Source organism: Lissotriton vulgaris, chromosome 11 (genome assembly GCF_964263255.1).
Source record: "Lissotriton vulgaris chromosome 11, aLisVul1.2, whole genome shotgun sequence".
NCBI lineage: Eukaryota > Metazoa > Chordata > Amphibia > Caudata > Salamandridae > Lissotriton > Lissotriton vulgaris.
The window spans coordinates 420471024-420486590 of NC_141699.1; the positions used below are offsets into that span (position 1 = coordinate 420471024).

At 45.3% G+C, this 15567-nt stretch overlaps 1 protein-coding gene across 2 annotated transcripts in view; it reads left to right on the forward strand.

Moving 5' to 3' along the window:
- Positions 1-15567, forward strand: part of GFPT1 (glutamine--fructose-6-phosphate transaminase 1) — a 263939-nt gene that overhangs the window by 72930 nt on the left and 175442 nt on the right. For both annotated transcript variants that reach the window (XM_086943489.1, XM_086943490.1), the window contains exon 3: positions 6313-6420. In XM_086943489.1, coding sequence (XP_086799615.1) covers positions 6313-6420 — 108 coding nt within the window. The remainder of the gene's footprint in view (positions 1-6312; positions 6421-15567) is intronic.

Consider the following 15567-nt stretch of genomic DNA (forward strand, 5'->3'; position numbering starts at 1 on the left):
CTTTGTGGTGGCGATGGCCTCCAGGATACGATCCTGCATCCGCTGCAGTGCCGATTGGTCTCGATCCGCTCCTTCCGCGGCCTCTGTATCAGTCGCACCATCTCCCTTCCCTTTTGGCTTCCCCATCTGGGCCGGCACGAGCGATGGCCTCCAACACTGTCCGTGCTCTCTCTCCGCACGTCGCCGGACTTCGTCCTCAGGGAGGTCCCCTGCAGCTGCAGCGGGAAAACCTGTCCCGTCCGCGCCTGGGGCGCCGCTCAGGGCTCCGGATCCAAGGCTGTCTCTAGGGAGCAGAGTCTCCGATCAGCCGCTAGTCCGGACGGCGCCAGTCGTGCTCAGAGGCCCAGGGCCATCATCACAGGGCCATAGCCATGCTGTCGCCGCCACTACCAAGGGGCGGATCCCAGCCACCGCCCGAGGTGCGCCCGAGGTCCACTCCACCACCCAGGGAGGGGTGCGATGCAACCGCGAACACCTCCTAACTGTAGAGGCAGCAGCTCTTGGTGGGGCTCCGGTCCGGCTACTCCGTCGTCTCCGTGTCTCATGCCACCGCCGCCATCTTAGGTCGAAGACTTCGCGCCTGAGTCCAACTTTCGAAGTCGAATAACGGGTCAGGAATGGCCCGACGTCGTCCTCCGTGGGCACCGGATCCTCCGTGGTATCTTCCAGTGTCGGATGATATCAATTAAGTCGGGGTCCGATCAGATTTTCAGGATATTTTCCGGGATCGGGCGCGGAGCTCCGAGCTCACGCTGCCTACCTCCTCGGCATCCAAGCCACGCCCCCCCCCCCTAGGCATTACATTATCTAGCTGATTGGCTAAAACTTTGTTGAATATTTTTGTCTTGAATCCTAGCACTGATATTAAGTGGTATGTAGCGCAAAGTGTGGGATCTTTGCCTTCGTTAACAATGAAAGAGATCATTGATTCTGCCATGAAGCAGGTTACTACCTGGGAGCAGTTGAATTTTGATTAAGCACGGAATCCATTGAGGGGCAAAAGTCTAAGTACAGAGACACCATCCAGGCATGGAGACCTGGCAGTCTTCATGCTTGGTGACTCTGTCAACACCTCCTCCTTGATTATTGGATTGTAAAGCTGTTCTGTTCATGCTTGTTGAGTCGAGGCTGTGACACAAAGCCTAAACAGTAGCATCTAGCCTGCGGGTTAGTGAGGTGTGGCTCGTATAAGTTTTAATAAAACGTTTGGCATGCCCAGAGTTGACTGTCTTCAGATTCTTAGACCTCACCTCCTTATCCCAGATCTCCCTGATGTAGCTCTGTGATTGTTAGGCCTGTAGCATTCTTAGCTAGAAGTCTGCTGGCCTTATTGCCTCCATTGCGGAAGAATGTCCCCAATCTGACCAACATGTTCTTGTCTTTGACTTTCTCTATAGTGCATTTATGCCCTGTTACATTTGTCAGGTATGAGGATTCTCTTTTAGGGATTGGATTATGTTTCTCTGAATTCTAACTCCTGGAGTTCTAGCTTTCACTTGAAAAGCAGTTTGTTTCTCACAAGATTGAGGCAAGCAACTTCCCCCATCAGTAAGGCTGAAATCCCTGTTTTCATGTCATCCCTCACAAATCCCCTACTTATGTCCCATGTGTTGTTGAATATCATGTACTCTAGGATCTGATTCCGGTAGGTGTCTACAACAGCTGGGTCCTTTGGGGTGGGGTTGTTCAAGTGCCAGGTCCCCTTGTGTTTCGTCCTCTCCAGGGCCTAATAGGAGGATGTTACTGATAATCGGCTCTAATCTGACAGTTTCTCTGGATCCTGGTCCACCTACTTGAATACGTTCAATAGGCATTTATCTGTCAGTGTATAGTTGATTCTCCAAACATCTGGTGGGCTGCAGAGAAATGTGAGTATTCAACAGGAAGGGAATGGTGGTGCCAGGTCTTTAAGCTACACTCGCCCTTCCGCCAGGATCTTTCATTCACCCCTGTACATGCTGCTTGGATCTATACTGAAGTATTTTGATTACTAGGTTGAAGGCTCCCACCTACAATTATGGTATCTGTGTAAAACTCCACAACCTCCTATAGACTGTTTTGGTAACATTACTTGACCCTTGTAAGGGCAAGGAACAACAGGTGTCCCTCCCACATTCCATTATTTGCTATCCATCGCCCCTCTTATGGTGGCTAATTCACCAAAAAAGAGTGGCGTGAGCGCAATAATATTCCCACCCTGATGTCTTAGTGAGGGCTGTAGTGTAATATTGCTTGGCACATAGCCGGGTCTGCATTCTAGGATAGGATAGGATAGGATGTATGTTTATAAAGCCCTCGATTGCCGTGGTGTCTTGGCGCTAGTGTATGTCAGAGAAAAAGGCTTATATTACCAGAAGGACTAGATGGATGACAAAAGCCATGTTTTCAGATCTATCCTAAAAAGCTGACGATTTGCTTGGAATCTCATGGCAGTTGGCAATTCGTTTCATAATTTTGCTGCGCCCTTCAATAATGTCCTTCCTCTCCATCTTGTCGGCCTAATCTTAGCCTTCTGAGGTAAACCTAAGTTGGCAGATCTAAGGGCACGCAGAGGGATGGAAGGTGAAAACATTCTTGAAATTTCCTCGACACCACCACCTTAAAGTGCTTTGTGAACCAGGCACAAAGCCTTAAATTCCACCCGCTGCTGGATAGGAGGCCAGTGCAGTGCATTAATACCAGCTGAAGTTGGTTGTCCTTTAGGGATGTTCAATAGCAGTCTAGCTGCCGCATTCTGTAAGGACTGGAGTTTCCTCATCTGAGTCTTGTCAATGCCCAAAAAGAGGGCATTGCAGTAGTCTAGTTTAGACAAAAAAAGACTCACCATCACTGTCTTTTGTAGTTCCTGTGAGATAAACGGAAAGATCTTTCTCAAAGTTTTTAATAGAAAGAAACCGGAAGAAGTGAGACTATTCACTTGTGCAGAAAAATTCAACTGGTCATCGAAGATGACCCAGAGATTCCTGACTTTGGGGATGGGACAAGGACAATTCCCGGCATCAATCGGCCACCAGGAGTCATTCCACAGGGACTGGCCATGACCGAATTCTATCACTTCCGTTTTATCTGTGTTAATTTTCAGGAACCTATGGTTCATCCAGGTCCTGATCTCTGAGAGACATGCATGAAATTCTACTCTAGTCTGTACAGAGAACCTGTCTCTTGTAGGAAACTAATTTATGCCTTAAGGCTGACCAACTCCTGTAAAGATGCCTAAGTGTTTCTATTTATGCTCCAACATTACACATAGTGGCTGTCAAGCGCCCCTTCTCAAGCTTTGTGTGGAGGTGTTCTTTAGTTGTGACTGGCTGGCCTGGTCCTGCCTTTTATTGTGACAGCATAGAGGTGAGTATAGAGTTTCTACAGTTATAGGGATCTTCAGTTCCTCCCCCCTTGCCTCTTTCCTCCCCAATATCACGGTCTTCCCCATCACAGTTTGAACTTGTAGGCTACTCAGATTAGGTCAACCGCAAAGAGCACCCCAAAGATCCAAAGAAATCAATGTAACAGAAAGGCCTATTAAGGCTTTAAAGGTTTTGTCTAACCAAAAAAAACATAATCTGGGATAATTGGCCCTGCTGACTTTCTCCCAACCATCTCCTCGCAAAGCTCCAGAGACCACCAGCCTCCATTGCATCAATTTAAGTCTCAATCAGTCACGGAAGACCCCTTTGTGTGTCACTATGCCTGTTCAGTTAGTTAGATGCTCTTGTTGTTTGCTGTCTTAATTGACTGGAGCATTGACATGTGAGTCAGCCTTGACTTTAAATAGATACTGGATCACTTGTTCTCTCTTCTTTATCAGGGCGGCCTTGTTTATATCTCCTGGAGACTTGATGACATCTTTTTTTATGTGGCTCCTGGCACCCGATGCCCTTAATGGATGGGTGTCCGCTTCCTTCTCACTGGTCATTCCCAGTGTGACTGGAGCTTTTTGCAGAGAGGAGAAGGAGCACTTTTTGTAGGTCCCAATGGAATGGCTGTCTAAAAGACTGACTTCAGCCATAAGTAATTTCCTCAGATTGTAGTAGAGCCTTGACTGGCTTGAAGGCTTTGTTTGGTTATTGAAGAGTGATCCTGGATGAGTGTAATTTAGGCTCCATTGTAGGAGGTCAGCCCCCCCCCCCCCCCACTCCACAAAGACACCTATCTGGCCTTGGCCAGTATGACCTCTTTGCAAGAGAAGAAGTACACTCTCATAAGCACATCAGGGGGAAGGTTCTGGTTTAGAAGCCTGAGGGCAGTTCCATGTACTGTTAGGTTTGATTGGTTCTCCCTCAGATCTTTCTGGAATCTGAGGGTCCAAATTAGGTAGGCCTTTGGCATCTCCTCCAGCTTCAAGTTGCACACTTCTAATGCAGATATTATTATGCCTAGGGATATTCTCCAATAAGGTTGGGGGCAGGTTTTAGATCAGTTGGCACAAAGTATTTTTTATGCCTTAAAATCACCCTCTCTAAGCCGTTGTGGTTGAACATAAGTAAGATGATTTTGTCTGCCATGTGGTGCAGAAAATCCTTGTTCGAAAAGGCTAATTATTATCCACATGGCCAAGATTACAACATTTTAGTGTTATGGGTCACTTAGCCACAGTGACATGCTCTAGGAAGAGGTCAAGAAACTCTTTTCTTGCACCCTATACTACCGGACCTTCCTGCATTTGTGCCTCCAGTCCTCATCAGAGAAATGAATGTAGTGATTTCAAGACTGACATAACTTCTGTTTGACAACCTACATTCCTCCACTATGAAATAACTGATTTAGAAAACTGCTTTTCTGATGGCTGTCATCTCATATAGGAGATTACGTGAGAACCAAGCATGCTTGGTTGATGTATTCGCAAATTATGTCTCATCGATAGTGTAACTCATATGACCAATCCTGATTCCTCCCTGGAAATAGCCTCCAAACTTCACCACCCTCAAACTAGATCATCACCAATTTTCTTGAGAAACCAGTCCTATGACCTCTAACGGGTATTTTGCTTGCTAGAGAGCAAGTTTCTTATTTGAAATGTTAAAAGGAGATTGAGTAACTTCACAGTAGCTCATGAGCTTTAAAATAGTCTGAAACTCATTTGGCTGGCAAAAACTTCAGTAGACCAAAGCTATGAAATGGCATCAAATAAGTTATCCAGTTACAACACACTCAACAGAAAAAGCAACCAGATTGGCATTTCAGGACAGACTCCATTGACTAATATCTTTAAAGCATTAGTATGGGAATCAGTTGAAGTGCTTTGCCGCCTTTACTGTTTAGGATGTGAGTGTTAATTCTCCAAGGTTCGGCAGTTCTAAAAAAATGTTTGAGTGTTTGCGACCTCGTGCTTTACCTCATTCCAGCACGTTGTTTCCAAATGTATGTTTAAGTAAATTTAGCAAAGAAGCAACACTAAAGAAAATGAAATCTCACCTGTAAATTGAGTTCTTCCGCTTTGATATTTTTGTACATACTTGCCTACTGTCCACCTAATAACTCTCAAAAGTTTTGAAAGGATAAATGCATGTACATACTCGGGCCTGATTTGAAGTTCGGCGGTGGACATCCCGTTCACCATATTACACCTGCCATTGGATGTAATGCAATTGTAATACGGCAGAGGGATCTCCATCATGTTTGTGACCGATTAACCAATCCACATAACTCTATCTAAAGCAGGTCTAAAGACTTTACTCTTAGATGTTGGTGTATCTAAGGGTCAAGCAGCTAATTCAGGAGGGTAGTGGTGTAAAAAAGTGGATCCATTGGCTTTAGAAAAAAACACATTTTTTAATTTTTGAAAAATGTATATGAACATTTACATCTTAAATAGATTGTTTCAAGAATATCCAGTCTCGTATCCAAATATGTTATTGTGATGCTACCTGTCTTTGAAAACTACATTTACGGGAAAGTCATTTAATTTTACTCAACCGTGGTTGCTCTTGTAGACTTTGTCTGGGGAAGTACCATAAACCACTGGATGGCACTTTACTTTATTGAGTAGAACTGATTGTTCTCTTGCCAAGGATTTGAGTTTGTAGACCTGGGATCCAGTGTGCTTAGTTGAGGTTTGAATTTGGGCATGTTTGGGTGAACGTTTGAACCCAGACATCTATTTTACCATATTTGTCTACTGATCACTAATGATTATGATTTTGGTACTGCAAAATGCTGCCCTGATCATTGCATGCATTTTAAAGTAAAGGCACATGAAACTACCTGCATACACGTAATTACTGTGTGACTTTCGCATTTTCAGATGTTTTACTAAAAAGCTCTGGGCTTAACTTATTTAGGAATGCTAATTTTGAGTGATCCTTTTCACATCAGGTGTTGGAGTGGATGGCGGAAATGAAAAGGATTGGGAGGAGAACTCCAGGAAGATCCATCTCATCAAGAAGAAAGGGAAAGTGAAGGCTCTGGATGAGGAAATCAGCAGTGAGTGTTCATGGTTACTCAAATTATTTAATGTGTATCCGACTGCACCATGCCTTGAGGAGGCAGTGTTTTTGGGGGTGGTGGATTCCTGCTGTGTGGTGCCAGTGACATAATGAATACACATTGCACCTTTTACTTGAAAGTATGATACACAACAGGAAAATAATGTGGCCACCATTTACATTAGGTAACTCATTTTTTCTGCTTAGGGCTGTTGCAAAGTCATCCTGTGCCAATGGCACTCCTCCTCCTCCCCCCCCCCCCCCCCCAACGCTTTGCTGGCTTTTACTAGTGGTGTGGTAACTGATTTTGACTAAACATGGGCTCTGCCTAACCAGGGCCAGTGCTGTGCTGAAAGACAAATTGGAATACAGTTAAAACACCTACATACACTAGGGTACACAATGATATGGCGGGGTACCCCTGTGATTGGCATGACCTCATCTATAGGCCCCTAGTATATAACAGGGCAGGTGGATTGAAACTACCTAGAAGTCCCCAGTACCCTGGGGCATGGCAGTTTAGAGGCCAGCAGCCTTTTCCTGCACCTGCATGTGTGCCCTCTGAAGCCGGAGGTCAGTTTAAAAACAGCCCTGGGTGCCAGGACTGCTTTTAACAAGTTAATTGTTCCCAAATTCGACTTTGGTGTTTGGGCCACTTAAAAATGGATAACCCACAATGTTGTGGCATATTAGGGACACCCAGGGTCTCCCCTAGGTATCCCAAAGGCGGGGAGTCCGGTATTAATAAGGTACACTCTTCTAAAATGAGTTTTTATATGCCCGGGTAAAGTGAAATTTCACATTTTACTCCCCACATTGTGGTAAAGTGCTGCTCAAATTCGACCTTGATGCTAGGAGCACTGAGGATGGAGAATCTGCAACATTTATACAGATTCAGAAGCCCTAAAGTCTCCCTTAGTTGCACATGGGGTGGGGTTCCCTGTAGATGTAAGACAAGTACTTACAAAAACATATGTTATAAGTCCTGGTGCTGGAAAAATGGCCCAAGTAATTTTTCCCATTGCAAATCCCCTACTACAAAGGTTAACATGGTAGGAAGTTATTGATTAATAACTCTTGATAGGAGAGGGCTAGAAATGCCATTCAAAGATTTCCCAGAACGGTATTGATAAATCCAACAATATCATATGGTTGAATTTCTCCTAAAGTGTACATACAAGAAGTTATTAGACTTTCTTGTTTGTAAGTCCACATTCGGCCTTCCAGTTGCCTGCCCTGATTGGTTAGAGTTAAGTGGATTAGCCAGGCTGCCTTGTAGAGGTGATAAAGAGCCCCTGGGGTTAATCCGCTCTACTGGCACGGTAGTGTGCTGTTCCATAGAAATGCCAGGCCAGGGGGAGGAGTCATATACCATGGTCTTCACCGAGTAGAGTAGAGAGAGACCAGTGTCATTTACAGCTCTGAACTTCCCACCTTAGGCAGATGGTAGGATTAAGGAAGGTATGAGCAGATGGAGGGGAGAGTCTAAGTATATTAGCCCTCCTAGGGGTGTGTTTAGCCAGCTCCTACCACCTTGCTGGAAAATCATCCATTATGGATTTGGAGGATTTGATGCACTTGGGGACAAAATAATGCCACACTCTACAGGATGAGGTCATATATTGGAGGAATTACCCTGCTCCCATTGGTCAGAAGGGACCTCCTCCTTGACCCAGAGAACTAGGAATAAGTATCTGAGAGGGGCAGAGCCCTCCTGATCTGCTGCTTGAAACTTGAGAAAGCAAGACGTTGCCATGCTGAGAATTTTAAAGTGCAGTTTCTAAGGCCTGCCCTCTGAAGACTGCACCATCTAAAACTACAGCCTTGTGGACTACCTTGCTGTAAAACAACGAAATAGTGGAGTTCCTGCAAGCTACAGGTTAACAGAGCTCACCTGGACATCCTGAAAGACTTCCCAGCCTCGAGTACCAGTGGATTTGTAAGGTTTTTTTTCAAGTGGATTGCAGGATTGAAGTTTCACCCTTTCAAGGACCCTCTTAGAGATTCTAGAACCTCGGATTGTATGATGGATAATTTGGGACCCGCAAGCAGAACTTCAGGAAGGAGTTTTAACTGGACCCAGCCTGCTGGTGAAGGCTGCACAACACAGTGGTGAGAAATTCTCCAGAACAATTTCTAAAGGTGTGCCCTGTCGGAGAAAACAAAATGACTAAAAGGGACACTGTTGGTTTCTAAGCACTAGAAAGTGATTCATCTTTAAAAATTCATATCTCTGGTTCCCTACACTGGAATTTCTTTTGTTTTGGTGTCATTTAACCCCTCCCATGCTGGTGACGAACCCCAGCCGTCACGCCCCGCGGAGGGCGTGTGCTGATGACGGCTGGGGTTCGTCACCGCCCCGCCCTGTTCTTTTGTTTACCGCACAGCGGTAAAATCTCGACCACAGTGAAGCGGTTAAAAGATAGCAAAACACCCAAGATGATGGACGGAATGTTGTACAATGGCAAAACATTCACCCCCAGTCACAGATCTGGGTTTAATCCATCGTTATTTTGCTCACCAAGCCACCCCAGTTCAGACATGGCCATATGCAAATCAGTCTTGACCCTGTGCCTCATGGGAACAGTCCAGCCCGAACTGCCAAGCCATGTCTTTCCTGGACCGGAATCAAGCATCCTAGGACCGGTTTCTGGCTATCAGCCGTCTTCAGCCAGGATAGCTTGACGCCATTGGCTTAGTGAGCAAGGGACCCACGTCTGGGCATACCCTTCCCACAGAGGGTGAACAGCAAAACACACAAGATGAAGGACGAAATGTTGCACAATGGCAAAACATTCACCCCAGTCACAGATCTGGGTTTAATCCATCATTATTTTGCTCACCAAGCCACCCCAGTTCAGACATGGCCATATGCAAATCAGTCTTGACCCTGTGCCTCATGGGAACAGTCCAGCCCGAACTGCCAAGCCATGTCTTTCCTGGACCAGAATCAAGCATCCTAGGACCGGTTTAAAAGATAAAAATATTACCTATTTTTATAAATTAGTGTTGGATGTTTATTTTGTGTGGTGTCTTAATTATTTACTTAATTGGTGTTTTTAAATGCTTTACATACCTGTCTTTGAGGTTAAGCCTGCCTGTTCGCAGCCACGTTGCCAAGGGTTGAACATAGGAATAATTTTCTAAGACCTTTTCTGAGCCCTATACTGTGTCAGTGGCCTTATTGCCAGGGGCAGACTGACATTTGCCCTTTCCAACAATGGCAAGCCTAGCAAATTGTCTGACCTCTGCACAAGACTACAAAGCCTTGCAAGTCTATGCAGATCACATTTAATCCCCAGTGGAGTATGAAGCAAAGAAAGTATTAAATCTGTTTTTATATAAATTTCAAGCTCCGTGACATGCGTCAGTTCTTTTGCAGCTTCTACCCTGATTCTTTTTGCTTTGGTTTTGGCCAACTGTCCTTCATTGCCTGCTGTGCAGGTGCTCCTGTATTAGAACAGACACTTGGTCCTATAGTCACAGTTTCTTGTTAGAATGGATCTGGACTGATGGGTTTGACAAGTACATAATGTGATTGAACATTCACAAGGTTCTAGAGGTTTACTTCACATCGTCACCGGACTTAGGTGACATAGCTACAGCCTGCTGACAGATGTTGGGAAGCAACCATAGGCATCTTATGTTTACAATGGTCACATAAATGTTCCTATGTGCACTGCCCTGTGTTCTCCTTGATTGCTATTTTATTGAAATCTAGAAATGCGTACTGTGAACTTACAGAAGACCACCGATTCAAATTAAACTCCTGAGTCCATGCAGAGTAGTACCAAATAATGCTCTATGGTGCCCTGGGGAGAAACTGGAGTAAATATAGTATCCTACAAAGTGAATGCTAAAAATAAGGCAATAAAAAAAGTTAATTGTAGCTTAAAGCTTTATTAACTGTGTGCAAGTCTGTGTTCTAAATTTGAAACTGCGGTTCCTGAATTTTGGCTTCCTGGATGCTCCGTTATTTGTAGCCTTTTCTCTTAAAATGTTAGCGCAGTATTTTAATTCTGTATTATTAATTTACCTGTCAGAAATAAAATTGCAAACCTTGATAATACTAAGGCCAACAGAGAAAATAGCTTGATTAGTTTATGCTCATTCCGGTACTGGGTTTGTGCTGGCCACATCAAAATGACCCACACAAACAATACTATATAGAAAGGGTCAAGGGGATATTTACCGACCTAGCATCCCATTCCTCATCTCAAGTAACAAACCACAAAATAGGGATGCCCGGTCAAAGAGATGTGTGTGTGTTGTACAGAAAACTAAGGAAAGAGGAGGCGACATACTATGTGTGATGAGTCATATCTGGCTGAGAAATTCCCATCTGACCACCCTTATTTTAGCGGAGTATCGTCATGTGGGAGTTGTTGTTTGATCTCAATATCACCCAGACCATCAAATGACGGTGCGGATATGGATCTTCAAGAAACTCTAGCCAAGATAATGCTCGAAGAGTGGAGAAAATGAGGTGCAGTGCTTAAGTGAAAGTGATAATTAAAATTAACTAACTAGACAAAAAATATGTTTAATGGAGATTGTCTAGGTGTCAAAGTTAAAACCACGCCCTGTAGTGGAAATTAATAACTACAAAGTGGCGCTGTGCAGGACGGTCGACATGTTTCAGCCTATTGGATAGGTTATCCGGATTTCTTCAGGACCCAAAGGTGAAATAGCTACTGCAATGATACACGGTGAAGTGAAATGTGAATAAACAATGATACTTAACAATACAGGAGTCTCAGAGGACCTTGGAGCCCCAATGTATCCTTGAGATTTAAGTATTTCTTTTCTTGTTGATATGAAAGACAGTTTACAACAAACATATGTAGCCACTCAAAACACAAAGAAACTGCACAAACAACACCCATGCGTAAGTTCTATTTACTTAGCGACAGCCAAAGAGTATTAAATCTCTTTCACAGAGAGGTATTAACCTCCACTGAGATACTCACCCAGCTCTATGTGGGAGAAGACCTCACCTCACCCGGCAACCTACTCGGGAAATTGAGGCCCCGCTCTTGCATGTAAAAGAATAATAAGGACACATGTTAGATCAAGCGTTGTGTCTCGCTCACTGGCCTTGCATAAAAACCTGGCTCACAAAGTAATGGACCCTACACCATCAGGCCCATGACCAACTAGAGCAGGACTAGCATAGTATCCCAATTGTTAATGTTGTTTGGTGGGATAAATCAAAGTGCTGGCAAAAGTCACAACCCCTTTTCTCCTATTACAGTTTACAAAAGGTAAAAGATAGAAAAATAGGTAGGGGGGTCATCACGATGTTGTAAATACCAGGAATACAACGTTACACTAGAGGGCACTAAAACAAATGAGAGAGGACTGTTCCTTCTCTGTAAATACCCAAAGCAGCCTTTCATAGACCTTAAAAAACTCACCTGTCCATCGGTACCTCTCTCGGTCATCCAAGAGGAAGTGGAGGTACCGACTGGACAGTCATAGGTGTATTTATACCGTAGTTAATTGGTCTAATCGCCTGTTGAAACGGCCAATTAGTACCAAGATAGGCGCCTTTCCGTTCGCGCATGCATATTGGATTACAATTTGCATACACTTCTCTCCTCTCCTCAATGGGCGTGTGCAATGCAGTGCCACCCGAGTGCGCCTTCATTAGACGACGCACTTGCTCAGTAGATTATCAGTGACACTGTGCTACTACGCGCATGAGCAGTATATGCGCTCGCGTTTATTGTTAAACAGTACGCTAGCTCATGCGCGTTATCAGTGAGACTGTGTTCCTACGCGCATGGCAATAATGAGTTCTTTTGCTGAAGGATGTATTCTCGCTCGCGTTCATTATTAAACAGTGCGCTTGCTCAGAGAAGATGTTTATAGAGCTGAACTGCTACGCGCATGGGTGGCAGTAGGTTGATATGCTATTCAGTATAAAGCACAGGCTGTTTAATGAACCAAAGTGCATAAATCACGGAGGAGTCAAAAAGGAGTGCTACTTCTGTAACATGATCCTCTTAAGATCGTACCATGACAATGTGGACAGTGGCTAGCAAGAAGACTTGCACTATAATAACGGGCATACGTGCTATTCTCACAGTGGTCGCTTGAAAGGTACCCACTGAAGAGGGGGGGAAAACCCCAACTAAAGAGCGGGGAAAAAGGAGCATATTGACACATCCTCACAAAAACTAAAAGTTATTTGATTGTATTTTGTAGTCGAAGAAGGCACATACCATTTAATTATTGGTTTGCCACTCAAGGAAATCAAAAAGTTCGACCATGTGTCAATGACTGACGTCGTGTAATGTAGTAATAAAGGTTAGAGGGAGACCCAGGGGATAGCGTCATTCAAACCTCGGGTGTCACACTGAAGCTTAAAAATCCACTTCTGTTCTTTCAAAAATAGAAATTTAGAAACATCACGGATGTGTGGTGGAATAAAAGGGTGCTCTAGGATTACCCTCCGCAAATCCTCAGCCTTATGTTTCATGGAGAGGAAGTGGTTGGTAAGGCACGTGGACTGTTTCTGTCGCTAAGTAAATAGAACTTACGCATGTGTGTTGTTTGTGCAGTTTCTTTGTGTTTTGAGTGGCTACATATGTTTGTTGTAAACTGTCTTTTATATCAACAGGAAAAGAAATACTTAAATCTCAAGGATACATTGGGGCTCCAAGGTCCTCTGAGACTCCTGTATTGTTAAGTATCATTGTTTATTCACATTTCACTTCACCGTGTATCATTGCAGTAGCTATTTCACCTTTGGGTCCTGAAGAAAGCCGGATAACCTATCCAATAGGCTGAAACATGTCGACCGTCCTGCACAGCGCCACTTTGTAGTTAATAATTTCCACTACAGGGCGTGGTTTTAACTTTGACACCTAGACAATCTCCATTAAACATATTTTTTGTCTAGTTAGTTAATTTTAATTATCACTTAAGCACTGCACCTCATTTTCTCCACTCTTCGAGCATTATCTTGGCTAGAGTTTCTTGAAGATCCATATCCGCACCGTCATTTGATGGTCTGGGTGATATTGAGATCAAACAACAACTCCCACATGACGATACTCCGCCAAAATAAGGGTGGTCAGATGGGAATTTCTCAGCCAGATATGACTCATCACACATAGTATGTCGCCTCCTCTTTCCTTAGTTTTCTGTACAACAACACACACACATCTTTGACCGGGCATCCCTATTTTGTGGTTTGCACATCAAAATGACCACCAGAATTTCCAAGTGTTTGCTGAGTGAGCCAGTCCCACAAAATTTTTACCTCGGATGCAGGGCCTGAACGTTTCCAAAAAACAAAGGCTTTCCAATGAAGATATCAAGGTGAAAACGGATATTCACCACGTGCATGGCAGGGAGAGCTGTTGCCCTGAGAAGAAAGAACATCTTAAATTACCTGCATATTGACAACCAATTAGTCAAAAACAGATTCACAGTAAAACTTTGACAAAGCCTTCAGGCAACCCTGGACCTACTTTTTTTTACTTTGGCGTCCAGAGTAACTGTTCTAACTCCATACTACAATCTGTTCAAAGTATGCAATTGCTGAGGGTCATACTGGACACAAAGCTGGGAAAATTGTTCCTTTGGAGTACAAACTGTATTACATGCGAATAAAGAATTGAATAAGGGACTTCCTTCTCCAGAGTAATGTCAATGGGAGCAGGCATTCTGGTACTGGTCTCTGGAACCAAACATCGCTCTAATGTTTTTGCACTGCTCAGGTGTCCAGGAATGAAATTTGCCCGATCTCAGAGGTACCCCATAGATTATGACTGTTTGCTAACTTACAACATTCTGCCCGATATCTCCCAACCTTGGGCAGCCCAACATGCATCATTTTGTTCTCTACCTCAAGAAATTTGAATATACGCGTCCATATTGCCAGAGCCTCTGTCCATAGAGAATACCCTGTTGGTAGAGTGAGTAGGGATGTTTACGTTGGCTTTTCCTCCCACCACCTGCTTCCCAAGGTCATTGCCAAGCTGAAACAAGATTAACAATCCAAGATTAATAACAATTGCTCTGTAGTGAATGACACAGTTGTGATCTCCAAACCTCCTTCATCATCTGATATTACAACCTCACAGGAGGCTTCTGCACATGCCATGACCTTGCAAGATCTCAGGCAGGATTCTCACCCCTCCCTGCAGTCTGAGCTTGATTGTCTAGCCCCTGAGCACTTGAAGTACTGATAACTGAACCTTTAGATGACTGTATGAGTAACCAAAAAGAGAGTACTTCCACTCTTCTATCATACACCTTTAAGTGGAAGAGGTTATCCATTTGGCGCCTTCTGAAAGTAGTGAACTTTGGAACATGCCAAGAAGAGATGGTGTTGCCAAATTTTATCTATAAAAATACATTTGGCTACCATACATGCTTTTAGGAGAAGGCTGTCTTTGTTATATTTTGTTTTCACTATTCCCGTTATAAAACATTCTAGGGGCGTGGCCAAGATGGCGGCGTGAGCAGACGTGCCTCGCTGAGCTCCCGCCGCCGGCTGCTGATTTAAGCATATTTTCAGCGACTGCCCGGCTGCAACTGACCCTCGAGGACCACCCGGTGTCAGTGAAGTGGCCGCGACGACTTTGGGCCGGCCGAGTGTCCAGCGGCAGCCGGATTCCCACCGCGAGTGCAGCGCCGCCGGCGGCCTGGCGCGCTCCTGAGCCCTGGCTGGAGGCGAGAGCGAGGCCGAGGTGGGTGGAGCCACGGAGCCGGCAGGAGTCCCTCGAGATCGGCAGTAGCAGGTCCGGCCCGCGCGGAGCTGCGCGAGGCCTCCCACGACGACCGGTGGGGGCTTCTGCGGACCTGCTGCACACCCGGGACAGCGGAGTGACCCTCGACCGGCTTGCCGCCGGCCCCCGCCTGTGGACCCAACAGCAGAGCCTGGCGAGTGGAGGTGAGGCCCCGGGGCGGACACGTGTCCCCAGCGCGAGGCGGACTCGCGGCAGCGGAGCGGTGGTGCCCCGGGGGGGGGTAGGACAGTGGCAACGGGCCCCCCCCTTCTCCCCGCGGAGCTCCCGCTTCCCGCCTGCCCAGTTGAGGTGAACTGAACGCCCGGCACCGAGGGAACGCGGGCCTGGGTGACCTGCCCTCGGCGCGCGGCTGCCGCGGAGGCCGTGCACCACGAGCCGAG